The sequence below is a fragment of the Globicephala melas genome, chromosome 11 (genome assembly GCF_963455315.2).
Source record: "Globicephala melas chromosome 11, mGloMel1.2, whole genome shotgun sequence".
NCBI classification, from domain to species: domain Eukaryota; kingdom Metazoa; phylum Chordata; class Mammalia; order Artiodactyla; family Delphinidae; genus Globicephala; species Globicephala melas.
In genome coordinates this window covers 42,746,902-42,767,157 of record NC_083324.2, presented here as the reverse complement: position 1 = coordinate 42,767,157, position 20,256 = coordinate 42,746,902, and the positions used below count along the sequence as shown (strand labels likewise).

Genomic DNA, 20,256 nt, shown 5'->3' with positions numbered 1-20,256 from the left:
TATTGAGGTATAGTTGATGTACAATATAGTGATTCACAATTTTTAAAGTTATACTCCATTTATGGTTATTATAAAATGTTGGCTATATTCCCTGTGTTGTACATTATATCCTTGTAACTTATTTTATACAAATAGTTTGTACTTCTAATCCCTTACCCCTATATTGCCCCTCTCTCCTTCCCTCTTCCCACTGGTAGCTACTCTATATCTTCGAGCCTGCTTCTTAAAAACTTTTTGTCACAGAGATTCAAGCATACACCAAACTGGAGAGACTAGTATAATAAATCCTTACCTACCCCAATTCCACAATTATCTACGCATGGTCAATCTTGTTTCATCTTCACCCTTCCCCTTTTGAGTTATTTTGCAGTAAATCCCAGACATTCATGGGTCGAATGACATCATGTCATTCGACCCATAAATACTTTGGAAGTTTCATCTTTTGAGGCAGTTCAGGCAGTTCAGATGCCATTGCCTGGGTGGACCACAGGCGAAGCATCTTTAAGAGGTTGCCAGGGGCAGAAGAAGTGCCATCCTCCTTCCCTACACCCACGGAGCTGTTGTGATGCCCAAACCCTCTAGCCTCCAGCCTTCCTATGAGCTATGCCTTAGAGCAGGGGTGTTGGCCCTTCTTGGCCTGTCCCTTTGAAAGTTTTGGTTCCTGCAGGGGGAGACCAGCATTTCATAAGAACTGAATCCTGACCTGAAAAAGCTGTTTTTTGTTTGATTTGGGAAATTTTGTGTAAATGAAGTTATAATGCAATAAAACATCCAGCCAGTTTCTTGCAGTATAAACTGGCCTTGAGGAATGACTCCCACGCCAGCCCAGGGTGAACCAGGCAGCCTCAGAGTAGTCAAGATGGGCTGGGACCCCTCGGCTTCACTCCCCTCTCCCTCTTGGTCCATGGCCATGTGGACAGGTTACTTTCTCCTGCTCTTTTCTTTTACCAAATCTGAGGTCTTAGGCCTTTTTGGTAATTTCATTTCAAACTGTTCTTTCATAAGACCTGATCTATTTCTAAGTATACATGAAGAATAGGAAAATTACTCAAATACATTTTTCAATTAAATATTTTCAAAATACAAAAAATAAAATTTTAAAGTTTTAGTTGGGGAAGGGGAACAAAAATATTTTAATAAATGTGAGTGTTTGTTCTGGAGGCAGAATGTAGAGACAAGGAAGACACCCTGTGAATCCGTGCAGCCCTGCTCTCTGGGGTCAACGGTGGGGAGTTGCCTGTCCGGCTATTCGAGGCAGCCTTGCTCCAGCCTGGGCGGCTGTTGTGGACGCCAGAGGCACTGTGATCTAAAGTGCAGCTTCTTTGCTTCCTCAGGTTTCAGCATTTCCCATGAGATCATTTAAAATCACATTTGTTACTTTACCATCTAATCACACATAAGCTTCCCCACCCCCTCCCCACGCCCTGCTTCCATCCAGGGAGAACACTTTCTGGAGCACCAGCAGCCAGGGTGGATCTCGTGACGGGAAAAGGGAACGACAGCCAAGAAAGCAGGATTCCTTGCACTTCCAGTTGAACGACAGTGAGGTTCCCAGCAGACAGGCTGAACCACCTCCCTGAGGACAAACAAGTGTAAGTCTTCGCAAAACTGGGGGTCCTGGACTTGCCTCCCCTCCCAGAGTCGCTCATAGCCTCCTGGCAGAGCAGACGTTGGTCAGTGTCGTACCATGCTTGATGTTAAGCTGAACGTATGTTCCAGGAGCTCATGGTTTCCAGTGGAGGCGATCTGGGGTAGAAGAGGTGACCTCTCATCTAGAAGACAATCAAGATTGAGCAGCAAAGGTATGACTGTGGGACTCGGGGGCCTGTCTATGGCTAATGGTGTAAAGATTTGTTTGGGGTGATATGGGAAGAATTATAGGCTTTGTCCATGATCCAAAAATGAAGCATGTTTTGTAGGCTGTTTGAATACATGACCTTCCCCAAACACCCATAGTTCTTAGAAAATAGTTACAATTAATCTGTTTGTGTAGAAGACTCTGCTGCTTCCCTTCCTCTGAAGAATCAGGGAAGAAATATGGCTAAATCCAAAAACTATCAAATATATATGCCACATTAATGTCAAGCTTATGCTCTTCAAAGAGTCACATTGATATAAAGAGATGTTTTACTAGCCAGTGTAATTTCAGAAATTTTACCAAAGCTGTGGTAACAGAGGACAAATATCCTAGTAGTATTGATGAAACTTTAAATAAGAATGGACATAGAAAGCAGAGAATGTATGGTCTTTGGGTAGGAGGTGATACACTCCTTCAGAGATAAGCTTTGCCTCAAACTTTAGGCAACAAGTCCTCTTGTTAGAGAAATACGAGTAAGGTTAAAAGCAATGGTTTCTGCTCTTGGTCACAAATCAGAATAACCGGGAGAACTTTTTAGAAGCAGACTCCTGGGACCCACTCGAGGCCTACTGAATCTGAAGGTCTAGGAGTGACTGCTAAGAATCTATAATTTTTTCAATGCTCTCCAGAACATTCTGATGGGCAACAAGGTTGAGGAATGCTTGTTTTAAGATTGTGGTGAAAAAAGACAAACCCAGGTGACCAAGGGTGTTTTCCAAGCTTCTTCCAAGGGAGAATTCATACATGTTCAGAAAGCTGACAACAGGTCAAACCAAAGCCACCTCTACTTCGTTTTTAGCCCCGAATCTGCAATCCAGAAGAATGACCCATTCAGAAGTTTCTATGGTTCTGGCTTTCTTTGGCTTTTTTTCCTCCCATAGTTCAAGGGCACTTAGTGTACATTTGATTCTTGATCATGATTTGCTCTTCGAGATTACCTGATTGGATCAGTACCAGAAAAAGAGAGAAAAGTCTGCTATGATTTTAAAATGTAGTTTGAGTTGGCTTTCCTGGACTTGCAAAATGCAGCAGGCAGAAGCAATCCCACGTGTGTATTCTGAGTAACAGCTGCCGAAAGGTTGAGCTTTCCAGCCGCATGACATGGGAGGAAGGAGAAAATGATGGTGTGAAATGAATTGCTTTCAGTTTGATGGAAGAATTTGTTTTGAAATAGCAGAAAGTTGGTTTCAAATGTTAGGAGGATTTTAGAGTGGTCTTAAAAAGTAATTTACGGGTTCCCTGTCCACTCACTTAGCAATCAAATAATGGTGATAATAATAATAATGATAATAATAATAGTAACGAGCAAGCATTTAATGTGAAACATCAGCAATTTTTTTTGCCCCAGGCATAAAAGTGGATCTTTGCAAGGATGGTTTTAAAAAAATCATCATCAGAAGGAAATGGAAAAAGAGAAGGGTCTGTAATGGTAAATGGTGGATAAAGAGTCTTTCACAAGCAAATATTGCCAAAGAAATGCTGTTCTAGGAGGAGAAAAAACACAGATCACTGACACTGGGTGTACATTCCCTTGTGTCAGAGCCCAATCACGCAAAAGGACTCCTGAAACATCAGCTTTCTTATGAGCAGCAGCCCCATGGTTCCCATTAGCACCCGCTCCACCCCAGAACAGACCTGTCCTGGGTCCCACATACAAACCAATACCATGAGCTTGGAGTCCATGCCTCCTGGGCCCATGAAAGAAACAATATCCCTTCCTCCTCTGCAATTGCTGTGCCCTTTCTGGTACATTGCTCATTAGAGGGCTTGCCCTTTCTGCATAATCACTTCCTGCCCAGATCTTACCTGTCCTTCAAAGTCCTGGATAGACCTCTTTCTCCCCTAAGGCCCTCTTTCCCCTTCTCTGCTTCTGCCTCACTGTTTCATTTATGTTTCTTTGTATGGTGTATGTCCCCTATTACAGCTTCCACCAGAGTGTGAGTTTCTGAATGGCAGGATCTCAGCATCCTTTATTTGTATACCCCCATCACAACTTTGTACACACTAACAGCTCAGTAAGTGCTTCTTGAATAAAAATCATGGCTTGGGGTTCTGGATCATATGGGAAGAAGATTCAAGTACAATAGCACCTTTTCTCACCTTCCTGCTTCAAGCAAATGTGTTCTCTCCCTTGCCTGCTGGTATTAATTCTGGGAGCTTAGAACTCTTTGTCCTTGGGGAAGATGTCACTGTGGTCCATCTTGCTCATTAGACCCCCATGGTCACTCTTCTTTCCTTGCTATTCATTATCGTGCTTTCCCCTGGTGCTCCAGAGAGGACTAGAGTCATGTTTCATGAACTGGATCAGAAGAGCAGGAAGAGGTCACAGTGACCACAGGCAGGTAGAGAGAACAGTGACTAAGAGCACAGGCCTACCGACGGAGCTGGACCTTGGGTAGTGTCCCAGCTTTGCTGTTTATTAGCACATCAGGAAATTCTCCCCCTTCCTTTTGTTTCCTCAACCGTGAAATGGCCATAATAATACCTATTTCACAAGATGATTGCGAATTTTAAACAGTGGTATGTATAAAGGACTTAGCCCAGCCTATTAGCTACTATTCCTAGTATTATTTAGTCCTATGCCCTCATTTTATAATGAAACTGAGACCTGGAATTTCAGTTTTAGTGACTTATTCTTAAAGCCCACCCATTATTTAAGGTTACATAGGTGGTTACTGGCACAAGAAGCAGGGACCCATGTTGTGAGGTATTCCCCCTGCCACGTGGCACTGACTGGCTTCGAGGTGACAAGAGGGGAGACTTCTTGGAGATGCTTTGTTCACATTCTGTAGGGAAGGGCCAAGGCACTCAAAGCCCAGCGTGTATGCAACAGCAGATGTGAGCTTGACCTTGCATTAGACACAGTCCTAGGGAAAAGGAGATGGAGTGAGTCGTGGCATTATTATTATTATTATTACTATTATTATTGTTTGAGGGGCTCACAGAGCTGACAGGCAGGACAAATTAGGGATGCTTCAGGCAGAGGAAGGCCTTGTATAGTGGGTGGGCTTTAGATAGATGGAGAAGGGGGGTTTACTGTGCACAGAGGAGGGAGGGGTACAGCGAGGAGACATAGGCAAAGAATCAGAGAAACCTAGAAAGTGCCAACTCTGTTGACAAAAGTCAGAGTAGTGGTTACACGGGGGAGTCTTCTGGGGTGCAGGAAATGTGCTATATCTTGGTCTTGGTACTAGTTACACAGGTGTTTGCATATGTTAAAAAAAAAAGCATCAAACTGTAAAGTTAAAATGAGTGCCTCTTATTTACTTTGTGTATGTATATATTACCCCTCCATTTTAAAGAAATCACCAAAAATAATCCCCCCAAAGAATCGTGTTAATATTTTTATTCTTCACCTTCTGGACAGAACAGATAAGAATAATGACTTAAGTCACCAATAGGCTCTGACCTTGGCTATGTCAGCCTGAAGGCTTTAGTGCCTTATCTGTAGAAATGGGTTAATAATGGGGTCAGCTTGGAATGTCCTGGTTGGCCCACTGGTTCAGTGCTCATCCAGACACTGCACTATATCTCCTGCTCCCGTCTATTCCAGTCCTGGCTCTGTGGAACATCAGTATGAGGGCAGGATAAAGGGAATCCTGGGGAAACTGACAGCATGATTGATGGATATCTGGGTTGTTGTCCCAGCTCTGCCTCTTTCTAGTTGGAGGACTTGGGCAAGATCCATTATCCACCTGGGTCTCAGAGTCTTTACCTGTCATCTAGAGACAGTTGTCCTTCAGGGAGATTATATGTTTTGATGTGAAATCAGATGGATTATGTAGCACTTCTGGGTCAACTACTTAATAATTATGTTCCCTTGGGGAATACTACTGTTAATAGCAAACTTAATATATGTTTCCTTAATATATGTTCTAGTCATTGCTCTCAGCACTATAGATAAGCGTTGTTCTAAGCACTTATTTAATCCTCGTGATAATCTCTTAGTGCTGTTATTATGCCTGCTTTATAGATGAGAAACCTGAGGACAGAGGAGTTAAGTAAACTTCCCAAGGTCCCACAGTTAGCAATTTTGTAGGGTAGGGATTTAAACCCAGATAGTCTGGCTCCAGAATCCAAGAACTTAGCCATTACACATTGCCTCTCTACATACCGGTTTCTTAACCAATGGAAAATATTTCATTATACTGAGGGAGAGGTAAAAATGTGTTAAAAAATTTTAGAGAAATTAAATATTAGATGAAATCACATAGTGCACTTTAAAGATCTGAAACACTAAGCATGCACCATATAGGTTTTAAAATGTGACAATTTCACTGAGACCCCATTTTTACCCAGTGACAGTCCTTCATGCTTTACACTGTGCCAGGCACTGGGGGCCACAGAGCTGTGGACAGAATAAATTTGTTTCTGCCCTCACAGGACTTACAATTGACTGAGGCAGACAGGTATTAAACAAACACACAAATAAATTTAATTATAAACTGTGATAAGTGTCAGAAAAGGAAAGGATTCTTTGGGACATCATCTTGAAGTTACCTAATTTAGAAAGGCAAGATCAAGGAAGGCCTCCCTGAGGAAGTGACATTTACTCAGTGGCCTAAAAGGAGACACATTATTTTTGTCAGAATTTGCCAATTGAAAGCAGGATTTGAGGACCAAGTCAGAATGTGATTTGTGGAAAAAAGATTCCTTCAATGCCAAGAGCCACGCAGCAGCACCAGACTTTCTGAGTACCTTTTGCTTCCCTAGAATAAACTGATGGGCTACATTATATTGGTTGGCATTTACATAATATTCACAGTGCTCTTGCCTTAGAAACTTTTCCAAAACCCATTTCTACCTGTCAGAATTTGCATATATTTTCTTTAGAAACCTAGCAAAGAAAAAGGGGGATTATTATTCATGAGAAGCATGTTTGACTCTAAAATAATTAATGTTTAAGAAGAAGATTAACAGCCATAGAATTGCGTCATGGAAAGAGGCCTCTTATAGGTGCCACTGCTTTCAGGAGGTGTTCAACCAAGGCCAGACAGAGAGAGAAAATACTCCAGTGGGAGCCATCAGCCTGGGTGTGAATTTGCATATTCTTTAGGGTCTCTTAGCCCACAGTGCACTTGTGCCTCTCCCAGCTAGAGTATGTGACATTCATGTTACGATACATACAGTCATAAAAACACTCTAAAAACAGTAAGCCTTCACCAGTTTCTCTCATCTAGGTTGGTCCTGCTCTTCTTCAAAACCTTCAGGCACTTGTCTTTATGGCTTAAAAACTCCATGGTCAGAACCACATAATTTAGCCCTTATTTTTTTCCAATTATTTCCTAATTGTTAGGATTCTTTTCTCCCTGAGAAGTCTGAAAGGCCCCCAGAGCAAGAAACATGGCTTTTTGTCAAGATGGAAGGGCCTCAGTGTATACCTAGACCAATTCCCTCATTGTACGGATGAGAAAACTGAAATCCAGAGAAAGATAATACGCAATGACTGAGCAAGGTTTATTATATACCTGTGGCTGCGGTTCCAGTCTTCTAACTTTTGGCCCAGTGCTCTTTCCTCTGCACCACCTCATCTTCCACAACACCTCAAAGAGCTAAATGCATATTAAACCTTTAGCAATTACTAAGAATGGAAGAATTTCTGAATATTTGACAAAATGAGAAAGAGCTAAGTCTTCCTGACTCACCCTGCAACCTCCAGCAGCTCAGCTGAACACTTCCAGGCTATGGCAGTTTGAAGAGAACCTCTGAACCTTAAAAGGCACAAGGCCATGTTCATATTTGACTGTAGCCAAGAGAACACAGATCTGTCGCCTCTTTCCCTAGAGAGTCAAGAAGCAAAATAAATGTGAAAGGCAATCCTCTTATTCCTCCAGGAGTTGCATCCAGAAGGAAACTGAACACATCAATCATGTCAGGGAGAAATACTTCTACCAGGTGCATGATCAAGCCCAATCCTGATGTTTCCTACTGCAAAGTCAACCTGTCCTTAACTAGACAAAACCTTAGCTTCCTCACAAGATCACCCTCAAAATGAGTCAAAGCCATCGCATTACTTCCAGATTCATAAGACACCAGCACTCATGAAATCTCTAGCTTACTTAAATATACCTGGTCATGTTTTAAAAACTATAAGAACTCACAGCGCTTCTCAGCCTCCCTCACCGAAGAATTCTGAAGGTCTGTTAATGATATACTCTGATAGGAACCTGTTGAAGAGGATAGGAATTCTGTTGGGGAGGGTAATAGAAGTAGGAGAAAGAAGAAAGATTCTATATGTTTTTATTAAAAACTCTTATCCACAGCATGAATTCCCTTCAAATTTTGAGTATACTGTAATTTGTATTATCTCATTAAATAAACACTTTTATTTTGGGGAGCTGAGCCATATTAAAAAGTATTCATACACTAAAGGTGGGGGATGGAGAAATAAAGTGGAAACATTATGAGTTTTAAATATTGTGTTTAATTGTAAATGATCTCAAATGTTTATTTAGTTTGTATGCTGAGAACTAGTGGTATGGAATTGAAATAGGCTAGATGGCTATTGGCTATTTTATCACACGTATAATGGGAAATTTTAAAGTTACATTGTGCCTTTGCACAGCATTTAGCTTACAAAATGCTTTCACATATATTACTCGATTCTCCCAATAACAGTGTCAGATTAGCAGGGCAGATGTTAGCATCTCCAGTTCACAAATCATAGAAATGAGGGTAAGACAATTCAAAAAAACCTAGTTAGTGTCAGAACCCAAGCTTCCTCCCTCCAATTCCAGTGCTATTTTAACGAAACCACACTACTTCTCTGTTTTGTTTTTGTTTGACCAATTATAACTTGAAGTCTCTAGAACTGACTCAATCCACCATCCTGAGGTTTCTGGGTCCATAACACTCCAGATCAGGTGATGAGGAACTTGATTTCTTCCTTACTGACAAAAATATTTTCCTTCATTCTGATTCTGTTTTCAGTGGGTTGGGGTTGTGAGACAAAGACCCTGAAGAAAAGAATATTTTTCTCCTCTTCAGCTTCATTTGGATCTCTGTTCTATTGGGCAGAGATGTTTTGATTAAATGCTTGTTAGGCACTTTCTCCCAAACTTTCACATTTCTTTCTTCCTTGAATTACTCCTTTCTTCCACTTTATCCCTCACAGAAATTTGATTATTCTCAGCACTATAGCCTGACACACTCATTGAACCCTACAGCAGTTACTCACCGAGCCTGGTAGAAAGCCATTCCCACTCAATTCTCTCACCCATCCCCACAGTTCTTGTTCAGCACCATGGACAGCTCAAGGGCATACTAGGCATTGCCTTGCTCTTTCACCAACGACTGATGGTGTATGTCGTTTTCACCACACTGTAAATACTTTTTGTTGTACTCCATCCCTGGACAACAGATCAGCTAGCTATTATCTCTGAATCATTCGGAGGTAAATTATGCTCAGCAAAGATTCCCATAGCCCCATTCCTTTAGCACCAGGGACAACTCAGGACTATTCAACTTCAAAGACAACTCAGTGATATTTTTCTGTTGTCCCAGATAGCTGAGGCTTAATCTCTGACTACTGGGCAGGAGCATGGATAATGTGGTCTCACTTCATCACCAGAAACAGCTTATTGCACTTTCCCAGTGGCATCGCTACTTCAAATTCTATCTCTTCTCTGGATAGCTTACTCACATGTCCAGTTTCCCTGTTGCTCCAATCAGATGCCTAACAATTAAAAATTTCAGGGCAATGGACAACTCAGATAGACACATATCAGTATCACCAACTATCTAAAATGCTGACACTTTAGGGACTGCTCTAAGTCTTCACTAATATGGCCACATCCCTCAAAACAGGGACAATTAATTCCATATTCCCATTAGCATAGAGACCCTAGCAATATCCCTAGCTAGTGCTAAAGCTAGCTAGGTTGCTCATTACACTAACTAAAGAGCCTAACCACACTCTCAGCACCATGCACAATACAGTTTCACTCAGATGTGCCAATCGCTTGGTTACTATTTCTCAGCACCAGCTTAGTCACATTCACAGCCCACCCATGAAATGTCCAACCACATTCTCAGTCCTAGTGACATCCTGATAATATGCTTGCTGTTCCACCAGGCATCCAAGTCATGGAAGCAGAACCTGAAGCAGCTTATAATCATGGTTCTACTTTTTGGGTAGCCCACATAACTAGTTTAATCATGTTTGTAGTTACACCCATACCCAGCCACTCTCTTTCAGCAAATCAAGCAATCTAGTCACATCCTTTCCACCCCATGGTACTTACTCATGCTCCCCCTGAATCCCCATGACTAAAACCATTCCCACCCCTAGAATAAGGCTTAGCAGTTCTTAAAACTTCTCTTCCTGCTCTTCTATGACACTGACAGATTTTGTTCTTCTTCTTTCTGGCTATAGCATCTCTGTAATGCTCAACACCTCTTCACCCCCATAGACCTCCAGGTTTCAGCCCTCACTGTTCTTCTTCCACCTTGAAGAACAAATTTTATCCAAATCAGGGTGGATTTTAGGAACACCAGCCTTAAGTTGTTAGTGAACAGAAACCACATTTTCCCCCCAGTAACTTGGAATATGGTCAATTTCTGCCCACCCTGGTCTCACAATCCAAGTACCAGTGCTTTCTCTTCCCTTTTTTCTAAAACTCAAAACCACTATTCATTTAATAAATATCTGCCGAGTATTTACTAAATGCCAGACACTATGCTATGGCCTGGAGAATCAATGCTGAACAGGATAAATGTGTTCCCTCACTGAGCTTACAATTTAGTGAGAGAAGTAGTAAAGCAAATAGCAATTACAAACCAGAGGTTTATAGAGAAAACACAGTGAGTTACAGCAGCACAAAATGGGAAGCCTAACAGAGACTTCATATGGGATCAGAAATGGAGGAGTTATCTGAAAACCAACAGTAAAAGAATGAGAGGGGATTAATCAGGCAAAGCAAGGTGGGGGAGTAATTTTAGGCAAAGGAAATAGAACATGGAAAGGTCTTAAAATGAAAAAGAATGGGTCAGACTCAAGGAGAAACTAATAAAAATGGTATGCCTGGTAAACAGTGCTGGAGAGGTAAGCACACAGTTTGGGTTATCCTGAGGGCTGTGGGGAGCTTTAGAAGGATTTTAAATAAGAATATAATATAACCAGATTTGCATTTTAGGAAGATCATTTGGTTACAGTTGGAGAATAGATGAAAAAGGACTAAAGGGGAAGCAAATATACATAGGGGGTCATTGGATGACAGTGATTTAACGACCAGTATGATGGAGAAGCTAAAGAGACATGGAGAGAAGATACTAAGGAGATGGAATCAACAGCACTGGATGTCTTATTGGATGTGGGAATGAAATAGAAAGGACATCATGATGATAGCTAGGTTATGGACAAGCACAGAAATAGGCTATTGGGGGCCATTCACAGAGGGAGAGAGTCTTAGAGGAGAGACAGGTACTAGAAAGGGGTGGAGAGATGGTAATAAGTACAGTTCGGGACATGTTGAGTTTGAGGTACCCAGTAGACATTCAAGTGGAGATGCCAAATTTAGGTCTGATCCCCATGGGCATAATAAGAGCTGGAGATAAAGACTCAGGAGTCATCTGCATATACATGAGAACTGAAGCCATGAGTATGGATGAGATGCTCTCAGGAGGTGGTGTCAGACAGACCTGGGATTGAGAGTACCTGTCCTGCCACTTATTAGCTATGTGATCTTGGGGAAGTTAATTTTGCCACTCTAGTTTCTCATTTATATATTAGAGATAATACCTCATAGGGTACAGTGATGGTTAATATGTTAATGCGTGCAAATTGCTTAATCCAGAATATGGAATATAGTGAATCTCTGTAAATGTTATTATCAGTGCTATCGATGTTATTATTATTATTATCATTATGCAGAATTTTAAAAAGCATAATTTAGAGCCCCTAGAGTCATAGTCACATATGGGAGAAAGTGAGGAAAAGAAGATTGAGTGTGTCAGAGCAGTTGAGGAGAGACTGTGTTTCAAGAAGGAGGAAGTAGTCAAAATAACCAATAACCCCATCAAGATAAGAACTGAGTTCTCCCTGAATTTAGGCAGAAGAAGGTCTCTGCTGCCCTTGCAAGGAGGCATTTTAGTGAGGTAGTGGACACAGATGTTAAGCTGCTAAAACTGAAGAATGACCAGAGACAGTGAGTGGAAATGAGTCCTTTATGAAACTCAGCAGGGAATGGGAGGAGAGAAGAGGGAAGAACTGAATGGGCTATGTACTAAGTAAAAATTTTTAAAGTTGAAGGAGACTTGAGCATCTCTAAAGGCTGATAGGAGGGAACCAGCAGACAAGTCAGGAAAGAGAAATGAGGTAGTGAGGAGATAAGATCCAAAACAGAAGGAAAAGATTGGCCTTAGCCAGAATGAGGAGTGATGTTCTTCCTGTTGTGACAGGAGGAGGGAAGATAGAAGGGTGTAGATTGCAGGTAAGTTGGAGGTTTGGGGGCATGAAGTTGAAGGAACTGTGTTTTCTTCGTGAGGTAGGCAATGTGGTCATTGTCTTACTGGAAGGGGAAATGGGGAATAGCAGTCAGGAAAGACAAACAGTATTTGAAATATCAGACTAGAAGAAACTGCTGCCTAGCGAAACCATATGATTCCTAAGTGGCATTGTTGTTCCTCATCACCCCTCAACAGTACAGATTCAGAGAAACCTGAGTTAGACTCATTTAGACTGACCTAGGCTGGGTATTTAGGATAAGGACAAGGGAGTGGTCAAAATGGTGGACCACAGGATCTGATCTGGATATGGAAAGAAGTGTTCAGCCACGGACAAAGAGAAAGCAGCCTGGGGAGTCCAAATGGAGTTCAGAGACGGGGAGAAGCATTGAAAATGTCAATAAAAAAATGTTGTGATCAGAAAGTAGGAGGAGACCCAAGATAAAGTAGATCATGTACCAACGTCTTTGATGAATGCAGGAGAGTGCCTGCTACTCCGTGGTCATGGAAATGAGGAGAGAGGGCAGTATGGCTGGATCTGGTGGGGGGCAGGGGGTACAAAAATGATGAAGGAACAAAGACTAGAAGCTCATGGACAGCATAGATACCACCCTGAGGTACATGGAGTAACATGAACTGCCAGCCTCCCTCGAGAATGCTGCAGGGCAGTGGGGTCCTGGGGGAGCTCAGTGTGAGTTAAGAAAGGAACTGAAGAGGTGGGGGGTCGGGGGGGAAGAGTTCTAGCAAGCAAGGTGGGAGGGAGAGAGCCAGTGGGCAGGCTGTTACCTCTCTGTGGTTATGTCCACTCTCATAAGAGTATAAATTCTTCCTGAAGAAGAATGAGAAGATGGAATTCCCCTCTGGGTCTCTGGAAACTACCAACTTCCATCGATTCACCCCAGAGTCTCTGGTGGAGATTGAAAAACGAATTGCTGCTAAGCAGGAGGCAAAGAAAACCAAAGAGAAGTCCAAGAAACAGAAGGACCAGGAAGAGAAGACTCGGCCCCAGCTTGACTTGAAAGCGTGTAACCAGCTGCCCAAGTTCTATGGCGAGCTCCCAGCAGAGCTGGTCGGGGAGCCACTGGAGGATCTGGACCCCTTCTACAGCACACACCGGGTAAGGGCTACTGGCCGGAATGGCCATTCTCAGCTCTGGGAGAGGAAACCTCTGTCCCACCCAGCCCAGGATTCCTCCTGCACCGTGGGTGATGTGGCTGTCAGCTGGACTCAGTTAGTGAAAAATATATCTAATTCACCTCCTCAATACTCTCTTTGAATCTCTATGGTGTTTACGGTGGAGGTTAATTAAATCCAAATCCTCAAAAGCAGTGACAACTGCTGTGGAGTTTTCAGAGGAAGTTGGCTATTCCCTTGGATAAGTTCTGGCCTCAGATCTCCAGAGATGTTGGCTTTCTATGCAAGTGGGGAGCAGAGATCTTGAGGCTGGGATTGAGAGTACCTGTCCTGCCACGTAGCATAGGGAAGGGGAACCGAAATCAGGATGATTTAAACCAGTGGTCCTCAAAGTATGATCTCAAAACCCCTGGGGTTCCCAAAACCCTTTTAGTGGGTTCAGGAGTTCAAAACTATTTCTTAGTAATACTCAGATGTCATTTGTCTTTTTTACTCACATTCTTTTGTGAACATACAATAGTTAACATAGAGGCTATTGATGGAGGATCACATCTGTCTAACAGCTACTGGAATGTATGCTTGTATACTCCTGTGTTTTAAAAGGTCCTATCTTTTTAAATTTCTAATATTATATATATATATATATATACACACACACACACACACATATGTACAAACATATATATACATGCATATATATACATACACACACACATGGTATAAGCAAAAAGGTATAAACATTAACAAGAGATCATTAAGGTCCTCAGTAATTTTCAAGAGTACAAAAGGGTCCTAAAATCAAAGTTTGAGAACCACCAGTTTAAACAGTTTCATGACAATTACCCTGTTTGTATTTTATCTTGGATGTTCTATACAGCTGAAAAAGTGGTGTGTGCATGTTTGGGGGTTGGGAGGGGCAGGAATCAGCCATCTCAAATATGGTTTGTAGAGAAAATAAAAAAGGCACTGAAATGACTTTCTCCTCTCACCTGCCAAGAGCTGTTATCCCCCAAAATGCTCAGAGGAGGGAACCAGTAGAGGGTTTAAAAGGGGAGACCTAGGAGGTAGAGAACAGAAGGACCATCACAGACCAGGGATGATCCACTAATCAGAAGAGGAATTAAATGCAACCAGAACTTCACCCCCCTGCTGCCAGAATCCTCTCCCTGGGCATGATGCATCTCACCAACCCTGGGTCAGCTGCCTGTTGACTGGGCAATCTCAGAGGCCCATCTTGATGCAGTCAGCCGTAGGGCCTGGGGTCTTGCTAGAAGGGTGAGGATATGGCTTTTAGCCCCTGATCCTCCCTTACTCTCTGCCCCTCCATTTGCCTCTCATTGACCCATGGTTCCCAGAGCCCTACTTGCTCCTGAGCCTGAGATGATCTCACTTATGCTCAAACCCATGGCTGGAGGAGGATGCATGTTTCTCACTGGAGATCCACCCTCTGTTGTGGTTTTTTTTTTACATCTTTATTGGATTATAATTGCTTTACAATGTTGTGTTAGTTTCTGCTGTACACAAAGTGAATCAGCTTTATGTTGTGTTTTGTTTTAGACATTTATGGTGCTGAACAAAGGGAGGACCATTTCCCGGTTTAGTGCCACTCGGGCCCTGTGGTTATTCAGTCCTTTCAACCTGATCAGAAGAACAGCCATCAAAGTGTCTGTCCACTCATATCCTTTGCACAGTTGCTCCTTCCACGTTAGAATCAAGCGGTGCCCACTGTGTCATGTACCTTCTTTGGGGGTTAACAATAGAGCCTTCCTCCAACTGAATCCTAAAACAATGAGATCATCAAATTGAAAAAAAGTTTGTGTTTTTAGTGTGTTCAACACCCAAAAGCAGTCTCAAGACAGAGGAGGTGTTCATGCAACCCACACCTGGTCTGGGATTCAACTAGACCAGTCTGGACACATGTGTGGATGCACAAGTTGAAAAGGGGAGATTGCTGATACACCCAGGTACATTCTCATCATATGTGGCCTGTTCTTCCCACAACATAATAACCAGTAAGAGGGTCCCTAGGCTTCTTTGGGCAGATATGATAGGTGTGGGTTGATATTCTGTGTCCTAGCCATGCTGGAGAGTGATTGCTTATTTGGCAAAAAGTCAACTCTTGAGAAGGCAAGGAGAACAGACTGCAACGGGCAGAGCGAAGATTGTCTAAATGGGACCCCACTGGTCATGGGGTACTGCCTACAGCACATTACCCCCAAACTACTGGCCGGTTAAAAATGTCAGTAGTCTGAGGTTCATGCCATTGAGGAACGTAGTAATGGTTAGAAATACGTTGGTCAAATGTCTGTATTAAATTAATTGCTTTATGTAGCTTCAGAAGCTGCCTCGAGCTTTTCTCTTCTTTTTTTTTTTTTCAAGACAAGCCAAACTAGGACAAACAAGAGACTTTGGCTTGGTTTCCAAGGATCTTCCCTAGCGACTGTCCAAATTGGAAGTTCCTAATAACAAATTCAGCCTTGGTTTCTCGGAGGTTGATTTGCAAGACCAGCCTTGCCTCAGCTGCCTGTCAGATGGTAGCCAGCCTCTTGCCTCGCACTCTGGGGTAGATTGTTGGATTGCTGGACAGCACTCAGTGACCTGGTAGCTCACTACATTACATTTTCCCTTTACATGTTTTACCTTTATGGCCAACCAGTGGGAATCATATTTTCTTAATTCAATCTCGGCTTTCCTAATGCTGTAGAAGAGTATTTAATAATAATAATAGGGGCTTCCTTGGTGGCGCAGTGGTTGAGAGTCCGCCTGCCGATGCAGGGAACACGGGTTCGTGCCCCGGTCCAGGAAGATCCCACATGCCGCGGAGCGGCTGGCCCCATGGGCCATGGCCACTGAGTCTGCGCGTCCGGAGCCTGTGCTCCACAATGGGAGAGGCCACAACAGTGAGAGGCCCGCGTACTGAAAAAAAAAAAAAAAAAAGTCTCCTATTTGCTAAATACCTCCTAAGCATCAACACTGTCATAGGTACAGAAACCCTTGAAGAAGGGATTAGCACCTCCATCCTACATGTTACTGTTACTCAGAGGCATGAAATTAATTGCCCAAGGTCACACAGCTAGTTAAAAGGTCCAGCCTGCGTCCTGCTTAGGGCAGTATCAGCAATAAGGAAGTAGGCAGTTAATGGAAACGAATTAGGGTAATTTTTTTCTCTAAGTATGTCATCTCTACATAGTTTTTTTTTTTTAATATACAATTACATAAAAATTACAAATAAAGAAAAACAGCAAATATACAAACTCCTTTTCATCCATCCTGGTTGAATTACATCTAGTTAAGTAAGAAACAACTAATTAGAAATAAAACCCCTTTAAAGAACCAAGTAACCAGTAAATATTCCTTTTATCTTGAGATTTGATGAATAAATAATTGCTGGGTGGAGTCACAGCTGGACAGAAAAGCTGTTAAGGGTCTCCTTCTCACAAAAGTCTGAATTTATATATTTAAATCTCATGAACTTTGTAGCTCCAGCCCCCCACATATTATTCAAGGTATGGAATTCTCAATCTCCTATTATTAATATTTCACCAAAATTATAATTCTAATCAAATTTGCTCTGAATGTTTTCACAAGTAATATTATCAGAATATATCATAATTCTTTAAAGGTTTGTGGAGTTGGAGATATGATTTTAATTTAATCCTTGGGTTAACATTTCCCCCCAACCTGAACACATTTCTTAATTTAATTGCAAGTCAACAGGAAAATGTGGTTTAATTAGTAGAATTTCCCTTTTCGAAATAGATGGGTTCCTAAATAACTGTAAAACAGGGCACATTAAAGGCATTTACAGAAAACTAAAATAGATTTAGATACTTCTGCTCAAATTGAAATTATGAAAGATGAGTGGTTCACTCTGTAGGTCAAGCTTACATCTTCAGGCGTTTTCTTTAGGAAGTAATTGTTAGGAATTCAGAAAAATGTCCAATGGGGGAAATCTATCTTTGGACTTCGCCACCAACATTTCTGCCCCATCTATTTACCCTCTTCCACTCACCTTACTTTTCAGTGTCTCTATCCCCTTCTTGTAATGCATTTGCCCCCAACCTCTCCTTTAAGATTCTCCCCTCTTGCTATTCAGAGTTCTCCTCAACAGCCTAATCCTGTTTGGGATCTTCTCCTTGAGCCGGCATTTTACTCCCCTGTGCCTGCCTCCATTCCTAACCAGATGTCCATTTCCTCAGTGTGCCTGATCTCAGCTAAATTGGAAAAACAATCTGACGAACCTGATTGCCATGAAAGCGTGTAGCCATCCCCTTATCTCTAACTTCCTAGGAGTATAGTAGTTCCCCCTTATCCATGGTAGATACGTTCCAAAACCCCCAGTGGATGCCTGAAACCACAGACAGTACTGAACCCTATATGTTTTTCCCTATACTTACCTACCTATGAAAAAATTTGATTTATAAATTAAGCAAGAGATTAAATTAGGTATGAGATTAACAACAACAATAATAAAATAGAACAATTATAACAAAATACTGTAATGAAAGTTAGGTGAATGTGGTCCCTCTCTCTTTTTTTTTTTTTTTTGTGGTACACGGGCCTCTCACTGTTGCGGCCTCTCCCGTTGCGGAGCACAGGCTCCGGATGCGCAGGCTCAGTGGCCATGGCTCACGAGCCTAGCGGCTCCGCGGCATGTGGAATCTTCCCGGACCGGGGCACGAACCCGTGTCCCCTGCATCGACAGGCAGACTCTCAACCACTGCGCCACCAGGGAAGCCCTGGTCTCTCTTTATTGTACTGTATTCACTCTTCTTCTTCTTGTGATGATGTGACATGGTAAAATGCCCACGTGATGAGATGAAGCGAGGCGAATGATGTAGCCATTGTGACAGGACATTAGGCTACTATTGACCTCCTGATGATAAGTCAGAGGGAGGAGCATGTGCTTTGGGTGACCCCAGATCATGGAGCCATGATGATGTCGATGGTTGGGTGTCAGAAGCAAACAATGTTATTGGTTGGGGATCCCTGGTGGGAGGGAGTGGGAAGGCTGAAATGTCATCACATTAACTCAGAATGGTGGATAATTTAAAGCTTATTTTCAGACCACCATTGACCACAGGTAACTGAAACTGCAGAAAATGAAACCATGGATAAGGGAGGCGCTATTACATTCTCCTTGTCTTTTAGGAAAAAAGAGACATTTGCAGGATGAAATTTCAGGCCATATTGTATAGTGAAATACAGGTGTCAGGGCAGAAGGACATTTTGGAAAAGGGATTCTGTTTCTTTTCATCTTGCTCAGGGTTCTATTTTCAGACAATCTGAGTCCACATCTCAGCGCCATGGTTGACTAGCTATATGACTTTGGAAAAATATTTAAGCTTTGTCAGCCTGTTTGCTTAGCTCCAAAGTGTAGGTAATAATATCCACCTGTAGGTTAGTTGTATTAGAAATAATGTGGACGAAGTATTCAGCCGAGGGTAGGCACTCAGTGTCAGCTGTTATTATGTGACAAGAACATAAAGTTGATCCTAGCTAAAGAGTTATGGATTTAATCAATTCAGCGTCAAGGTGATCAGAAGTGACCTCAGGAAAACGTGGTGACTCTCAGCTTTTCCTTAACACAGGCCTCTCAGGTGGTTCAGTTTATTTATAACCATCACTATTTTGGTCAATTGTGTGGGCATGACCCAAACCGAACTTCCAGAGAGAATGGAGTGAGTAGATTTGCTGTCATTCTTGTGCCTTTCCTTTCTGTCCTCTCCTTCTGTTCCTTCACTGGGAGACTTTTTTCTCTTATTCATCCTGCTTGGTCTCATTTGGGTAATGTGGAATCCTATTGCCTATCTGACTTTGCAATGCTTAGATATCTTCTCTGTGGACTTTGTTTTATAAACACACATATGATATTCAGCTTCAAAGAGCTATAGATGAGTGGTTCTCAACCTTGGCTGCCCATTGGAATCCCCTGGGGAGATTTAAAAAATATTAATGCCTGGGTCCAGCCCCAGAGGGTCTGATTTCATTGGTCTGGGGTGGCCAGGGCAGATGAACCCCCTGCCTCCCCCCCCTCACCTGTTAGGTGCACACCTGAATGCAGTTGAGGGAAGTCCTACTCAGAAAGAGAAAGAGATGCAGAACCAAGAACAAATGGTTCTTGAACATATTCAGAAAATAACCCATGAATGAAGCTGTTGGCTGTATACCTCAAAGTGACCATAAAATTCCTGAGATTATTCTATCTCCCTGGGTTAATGATAGAATCTCTGTAGTTTCAGACTGTGAGGGCTTTCCAAAAACATTCTTCACCAAACCATCTGGGACGGTTGCCCCCTGCCCAGCTCAAGCAGGGCATATTTTTGGTATAATAACAGGAGCTTTGTAGAGCTTTCTCTTTTTCCAACTTTGTAATTTTTGTCTTTTGCTGACTGTAAATTAATACATGCCACAATAGAAAATATGTTCTATTTCTATTAATAAAGAAGAAAAATAAAGTGGTCATATTAATTGATGCTGAAAAGTCATTTGATAAAGTTTGATATCTGTTTATGATTAAAAACTCTTAGAAAAGTAGAAGTAGAAGGGAACTGCTGTACTCTGATAAAGGGTAACCACTTTGAAGAAAGGAGTAAACATCATACTTAATTGTGAAACACAGCAAACTTTCTCTTTGACATCAGAAGGAAAAAAAGCAAAGATCTCTGTTACATCAGTTGTATTCAGCTTTGTAAAGGAGATCCTAGCCAGTGTAGTAAAGCAAGGAAGAGAAAGAAAAGGTATAAGAATAAGAAAAGAAATATGTATAAAATAGATAACTAATAAGAACCTGCTGTATAAAAAAATAAAATTCAAAGAAA

General features: G+C 42.0%; 1 protein-coding gene across 1 annotated transcript in view; it reads left to right on the top strand.

Moving 5' to 3' along the window:
* Positions 1–1,463: 1,463 nt before the first annotated feature.
* SCN10A (sodium voltage-gated channel alpha subunit 10) overlaps positions 1,464–20,256 on the top strand; it is an 88,061-nt gene continuing 69,268 nt past the window's right edge. The window contains exons 1-5 of the mRNA XM_060307229.1: positions 1,464–1,592; positions 1,720–1,802; positions 13,137–13,418; positions 14,993–15,120; positions 19,036–19,116. Coding sequence (XP_060163212.1) covers positions 13,149–13,418; positions 14,993–15,120; positions 19,036–19,116 — 479 coding nt within the window. The 5' untranslated portion in view covers positions 1,464–1,592; positions 1,720–1,802; positions 13,137–13,148. The remainder of the gene's footprint in view (positions 1,593–1,719; positions 1,803–13,136; positions 13,419–14,992; positions 15,121–19,035; positions 19,117–20,256) is intronic.